Source organism: Galendromus occidentalis, unplaced genomic scaffold, assembly GCF_000255335.2.
Source record: "Galendromus occidentalis unplaced genomic scaffold, Mocc_1.1 scf7180000077484, whole genome shotgun sequence".
Classification (NCBI taxonomy): Eukaryota; Metazoa; Arthropoda; class Arachnida; order Mesostigmata; family Phytoseiidae; genus Galendromus; species Galendromus occidentalis.
The window spans coordinates 1,141,800-1,148,921 of NW_003805472.1; the positions used below are offsets into that span (position 1 = coordinate 1,141,800).

The following is a 7,122-nucleotide window of genomic DNA, read 5'->3' on the forward strand; positions in this document are numbered from 1 at the left end:
TACGGCCGAAGCAGAGAAAAGAAAACTCTCCCCAGAAATAGAGAAACTCGTCATCGATATCGGTCGCTCGTACACCGAGACCGGCAGGGTACGAGGCTCGACCGAGGGCGACGACCTCATGAACCTGATAGGAGCGTCCGCGTGCGATGAAATCGTCGGAGCGGTATCCTACGTCGACCCCAGTCAGGTAGCTGCGCAAGTCCAAGCCGAAGCTGCCAGGAAGCAGAAGGCCATGCAGAGATATTGAGGAATAATTTTTGAGCAGCTAGGTAGCAGCTATGGGTGGTCGATCCGTAACGAATTTCGAGAGGGACTTAAAATTCTGAATTGTGTCTCGATTAGAGAAGTCTACCTTTTTCCTCTGACCCGACTCCCATCAGCATCCATGAAAATGAAGTCGCTGGATACGAGTAAAGGCGAGCAGTCAGACGCAGATCAATCGAATCCCGAGAATGGCTTTCTTAGGTTCGTGGAAAATCAATTCAGAGCTGGTCCTAGACGAATGGCTTTGCGAGGAAATCCCGGAGACCGATCAATGGCAGCATCGAGCCATAAAGGATTGTATCGGTACCGGGATACTTCCGCGGCGCACAGCGATGGTGCTCGATGCTTCCTCATAACGCCAACAAGATGGTCGACGGATCAATGACTGGTGGTATCCGGTAGAAGCGCGCCGCGTCTCGTCATCCACGGCTGAGAAATTGACATATCAGAAATTTCGAAAAATGTTCCCCGAGACGCCCTATCGGCCTGCATACCTCCGAGACCCTCTCCTAGATTTTCTCTGAGCTCGAGAATAATGACGAGGAACACTATACGTCTACTGCGACCGGATCGGCCGTATCGAAGCGCCGGAAACCGGATTCATCTCGGGATTCAACGAGCTAGGGATCGTGACCACGGGCTTATGTACCTGAGCCGCATCGCGTAGAAAGACCGCTGAAACTGAAACTAACTGTCGGATTTCCTCCTGGACTCTAGGCCCTAGAGTCTAGGGGAGTGTATCGAGTGCCAAAATATTTGGCGAATCAGATGAGCTGCTTCGCCTGCCCGCTCATCGAGCTGATTCACTCGTCTCGTTCGATAGCCTCAAGTAGAGACAATATTTTTCTAATGCTCTTGTTCTCGAAGCATCTCCTTGAAACGAGTGGTAATATTATAAGTGGATACAATCGTGGAACAATACTTTTCGACGGATTGAGATAAGGAGTAGGGGAATCGGCGCTGATCCCTCGAATTTCACCGAGAATGCCGATTCGTTAGCGGGGACGAGGATTTCGCCAACCCGTGTACACATATGTTTGGGTCGGAACTTTCCGCTTGACATCTTCTCATAGATATTTCAGCGAACTAAGCTCCCGGTCAGGCTCGGCAAGAACAAGGGTAACTCTTATAGTATCAACAGAAAAATTTATTTCTGCCAAATTCACAAAAACATCTCCGCTAGAAGGTGTATTTTGTATTGCTATTTTCAGTGTTCGAACGAGGGAGAGATGGTTGGTGATTCAATTTTTTCTTTACATTATATTCGTTTATCTGTTGTTGCTTTCCTCTGGTTTTCTCTTGCTGGTATCCCCTCCTAATGCACTACCTTTCGTTCCCGATCGTTTTCTTCTCGAGGAGGTCGATTCATGAACCCTTGATTTATTCCTATGTACACGACGATGGCCACGAAAACAAAGTCCAGAGGGAGCTCCGGTGTTTCCGTCGTAGGATCTGCCTAGTGTCGCCACAGTATCACAGAAGTTCGCCCGAAGAAGGTTTACACAGTCTCAGTCGAGTGATCCATTGATTCATTCATTCAAGACATATTTACAGGATGGCAGTACTCAGACACAAAATCCAGCTTGATAGAGAGACAAGACCGCCGGACGACGGATCTGTACAGCGGGGAATCCCGATTCCCGAAGACCTGGAAGCCAGCAATGAATCTCTGGCCTCGACGCAGACGTACTCGATCTCGGGGGGTCCCTCAGCGGAAATGTTCATCACCAACGGAAGATTCGAGACTACTCAGGGCTTCCTCCGCCGACGGTTTCGGGGAAGCTCCCCGAGAAACGAGCGGCTCGGGAAGACAGAGATCCACCACTGACTCGGAGGTAGGAAGACCAACCAATCGAATGAACGTAGTGACGTTCCCTCACTCTGAAGAATGGGCATCTCGAGCGAGCCGGATACCGTGACAGATTGAGCGATGCCTCCCTGGAGGGGAATGCGAAAAACCCAAGGGTCGAGGACAGTATGATAAGCGAACACTCGGGGAAACATTGAGGACACACGAGAGTGGTCAGGCCTTCCCCAACAAAACTTCTCGAACAGAAGACTCAAAAGCTGTGCCTGTGCATGACCTGATGAGGTCTTGACCTTCAAAAAATGAGGAGCCTCAAATTCTCTCGGATCGGCTTTCGAGCACGGGAGCTGTTCTTGGGTAAAATCGTGTTAGGAGTTTCTCGCGATCCTAGGAGCGGTTTTCGACCTTAGTAACAGCCCGACGTAAGCACAATGCAAAGAGCCGAACGGCACAAAAGAATCATGTTGATGAATATAAATGATGATGAAACAGACTTGAAAATCGTTAATTGTGATCAGATGAGATCTTATCACTTCACAAATACGATCACTCACAACACGATTCACGGCGAGAATCACAATCGGGCCTCGCTCTTTAGGATTTGGGCGTCTTGATCGAGGTCACGTGCGGGGCGAACTTCGGGATGGGATCATGCAACGGGATAAGAATGAGAAAGAGGGCCGAATTAGCAGACGTGATACATGAGCGGGGATGATTAGCGGAAACACTCGAACCCCGCGCGCGCTGGGAGAGATCTCGGAGCAGAGGATATTCCCTCAAAGTTTCCTCAACGGTAGCCGTGAGCGCATCTCCTCCGTTCCGGCGTCGGACTTCATTCTGACTCCGGAACCGAGTGACGAGAGAATTATACCTTCAGGAAGAGGACAGAGGGGAACCTTGGTGCATCGACCCGGCGAGCAAGCGAGCGACTTGTCCAAGGTTCTAGCCCTCACACCTCTTCCCTCGAAATCTCCGCTAATTCAATATACCATTCATCAAAAACAGCGCGTACGCCATTACGAACAGCCAGATTAGCTTTTCCGACTACCAGCTGGCTTCGGGAAACGGCTGCTGAGACGACGGCGGGGTAGTTTTGCGTTTCTCTGAGATACTGTCTAACTTTGGTTTCTTCGGCGGTTCTGATGTGCCGGTCAGTGACGAGCTGCGATTGGTCCTAGCTTGCGGACTGTAATCATCTCCTCGGGATAAAATTGCTACGGTCGGCGGACTCCGGCTCGTGGCGGCAGGAGCTGCGGGAGGCACGGCGCCACTTGTGGGAGCAGCGTTCTGAACGGGTACCGGTGCGGTATTCGGAGGAGATTTCGATTTCGCTTTCCTTCGTCGATTTTGCTTAGTCTGGTGCTTGTACAAGCGACAAGGGATGGCGGCACTGTCCTGAGTCCGCAACAGTTTGTTACAATTTTCCACGTTCGACGGCACGAAGGCCAGCACCTGGTCGCCCCAGCCGCACTTCTTCGCCCCCCCAGCCATTTGCAGGAGGAGCCGAGCGTGCGAGTGATCCTCGGGCTCCTTCCATTCGACGACGTATACATCGGTCCGGCTGACAGCGGCGGGATTGACGTCGAGGTCCATCACTGATATGTCGAGTGATGGTCCGAAATGCATCTTGTTCACGAACGGCTTGAAGTATTCACTGCGGAAATCTGGCTCGCGAAAAACGTTTTTCGGTCTCGGTGCCACGCTGTGTGCGAAGGCTGCGAAAATATATCCGGTCAGCCAAGCGTCGAAGCCGGCTTCGTGCTCTCGGGTCATGTCGTCATATGCGAAACCCGGCTCGGAGTGGATCTTCGGTATCGGGAACGCTTTGTCATGTTGGTTTTTGATCTGGTTGAAAACATCGACTAGTCGGCTGCCTCGGATGGAGGCCTTGATCGTGCCTGTGACGGACATCTGTTTTGTGTCGAACAGGACGGGGAACAGTTCTCTGCACAAAAGTTGGAACTCGCCGAAATCCTCCGGGAGCGGTGCGACGAACTGGTGGATGACGTGAAGGATATCCCGCAGGCTATTGTGTCCGACCACAGGCTTCTGGGAGGTCACGAGCGTTTTCAGCACCGAACCGACTCCAAAACTATCTCTGAGCGCCTCCATCTCGTCCCGATGCCTCTGGCTCATACGCTGATGGGGAGACATATCACTGCGAGATATTTTTATGTGTTTGGAACCGCGTTGGTCCGCTCCGTTGTCCGCTCGCACGGCTTCCATCTGGAACTTGTCGTCAGGGAATTTCTTCTCGATCTGTCGGTATACGGTCATGCGGATGAAGTCGTTGCAGGCGGGGAGCAGGACACTGTCCTGATCCGGCATTTTGCCGCTCATCCATTTGCTGACCAGCGGCATCACACCTTCGAGGTAAATTCTCACTGCGGGGTCCATGTCGAGGAAGTTATCCGAGGTCAACGAGGAATTGAGCGCATCGGCTGAGGTGTTGAAACCCTTGACGGGCCTGCCCGCTTGCTCTTGCTCGAACAGCGATGCGAGCTCCCTGATGTGACGTCTCTTTATTCGCTCTTGATAGTCATCGAGCTCCGCCGGTCGGAGGAAGGGCACGCCCTCTCTCACGCATCGGTTCAAATCGAAGCCGTGGTCCACGAGGAAGGAAAGACAGCTGGCTTGATTCCTGAACCTGAAGGCTTGCCTCTGGTCGGGGTACGTGAATATGTTGAATGTCTTCACGTTGTACGCCTGCTTCTCTTCGTCGAAAGTCCATAATGATAATCCGAACTGCACAACGAGGTATTCCGAAATACCGACACGGAGCTTCTGATACCGTTGAGCAACCGTGTCCAAAGGATGCAACGGTTCCGGCAGTACGAGGCCTGTGAACTCGCAGTCAATGGCTGCGAAGGAGCACTTTTCAATCGCCTCCTCGATCTGGGGCTTCAAGTCGTTGAAATTCGATTTTGTCACATCCATGATCCGGAATGTGGGCGATGCCTGCAAGGGAGTAAGAGGGCGAATAATTCTCACATTGGGTACGTGCACTCGAGGAGGAAGGTCTCGACGTCGGAATGGAAAATTTCACCACCGGTTCGGAGGACGCCCGAATCACAGGAATCCATTCTTCATCGAGAGATATTCATCGAGAGGGGAGATATTGCCCTCCGTAGAAATCGACACGCCGATAATAATCAGGAACTACTTTCACGACTGTTCGAAGGAGGCGGGGCGACGTGGGGTCGTCTGCCTACGGAACTCTTCGATCTGTCCCCCTCGAGAGTCGGGCACTGTGAGAACTCTTGCACCGTCCGCCGGAAACACTAGATGACTTCACTTCCTACGCAACGGAACTTCAAAGGCCAATGGAGATCGGAGATGCAGATAGCCGGAGTGACTCGTCGAGCACTGATCTCCAAAGCAAATTGACTCAAGACTCGTTCTAGTCAACCACCAGAAGTCAGTCATCGTCATTCTTAGTTCCCGGCGATCGACCGGTTGAGCGGGCGACTGACCAATCGACCGCAGGAGTCACTAAGAACCACAATGCCACGAAAACAGCATCGGACCTTCCACTTCTAAATCCGTAGGTTTCCTCTTGTTCGAGCGACGCTGACGTTCGTGCACAACATCGGTGCTAAGCTACCAGGCAGGAACCGCGGCATCGAAAGCGAAATGATGCAGCTGCGGCCGAGGCCGAAGAGGGGACATCGTACGGAAGAAACCTCGACTCCCCGACGGAAGCTCATGGGTGCGGAACGCGCAGAGATGAATTTCCATTGACGCACGTATCATGCTTTGAGGACCATGCACTGACATCGAGGAGAGCAGTCACGACGAGGAGAAAATGTTTCTGACCCGCCGGCTCGTCGGATTTCAAGTCGGGCGACCCTAGGGACATGTAGAGTCGATGAGCGGCGCTGAGCACAAACACAACACCAACTGACCTAAATTGGTAGCAACGAGAGGAGGTAGCTACGGCGCCGGGGGAGGGGAAAAGGTATTTTCTCCCCGGACAGCATAGACAGTCGGTCCAACGGTAATGGATATGGAAGTTCGACTGATCGCGAGATAGGCGAACTGTCCCGCGAAACGTTGACGGCTCTCTGATATACATCCATTTGCATAGAAGTCCACCGGGAGTTCCGGCGCGCATGCGTAGTATCTGAATTGCCTCCAGGCACCTGAGCGAAGGGGGGCTCTGGGCTCTCAGTGGCGTGCAGGAGCTGCAGCTTCCTTTCCACGTACATCGGAATCAAGAGCGGGACACACGGTCTGTGAAGTGGAAGAGTCGGCTCTGACATCGGTTTGTCTTCGAATTCGGCGTCTGCTTCTCCTTTGGTGCCGCGGTGAAGTCGTCGTTCGTCGTGAGCGACAGCTCGGCACCGACGGTACGCGCCTCCCCGATACGCGCCCGGACCGAAATAGAGCGAGTACCTCGTTTCCGACGCTCGATCCCGAATGACTTATTAGAAATTTCTCGATAGAATTCGGGCATACCTCGGTAGTTTTGGCCAAAACTCGATCTTCCAAGCGACGGCAAGAGGTACACCAAGTCAATTGAACGGCAGCATGGGCAACTATGACAACAATGCAGCGGTTTGATCAGTGAACGTGCATGCTGCTGATATAATGTGGGCACGTAAATATCCACGATTCGCGTCGCGCATCAGGTCTCCGAATCACCGTGCGTCAGCGGCATGATGGCAGCAGCCGCTATGCGCACTCCTCGGTGGCGAGGGTAAATGTTGATGACACGAAACGAGGAGGACAACACACGCAGGGACGATTTCGACCATCGACCGAACAGATCGTTTTTGGCGCCAATTTCAAATCCACGCGTCAAGGGGCTCTGCCGAAGCTCAGTCGAAGGATATTTCAGCTCCGCGTCCCGACTTCGATCAGAGTCGCGATGACTTGGGATAGAGGAATGAAGACGGGAGGAGAGATTTCCGTCCAGCTCTTACCATGCGGGGGTCGCCGTGCACCGGACCGACGGGCTGGCCGGAGAAAAGTGCCGGATCACACGGACGAAGATCCGCAGCTCGATTTATACGCGATGGAAGGTTAGGGCTAATCAAGTCGTGCTTCTC

The 7,122-nt window shown here is 52.8% G+C and overlaps 1 protein-coding gene across 1 annotated transcript; it reads right to left on the reverse strand.

Moving 5' to 3' along the window:
- Positions 1 to 2,025: 2,025 nt before the first annotated feature.
- On the reverse strand, positions 2,026 to 6,585 carry LOC100897311 (poly(A)-specific ribonuclease PARN). The gene is made up of 2 exons (XM_018640390.2): positions 6,530 to 6,585; positions 2,026 to 5,029 (listed from the first exon to the last, which is right to left on the reverse strand). The coding sequence occupies exon 2, from the start codon at positions 5,006 to 5,008 to the stop codon at positions 3,116 to 3,118; it is 1,893 nt and encodes a 630-aa protein (XP_018495906.1). The 5' UTR covers positions 5,009 to 5,029; positions 6,530 to 6,585; the 3' UTR covers positions 2,026 to 3,115.
- Positions 6,586 to 7,122: the final 537 nt, after the last annotated feature.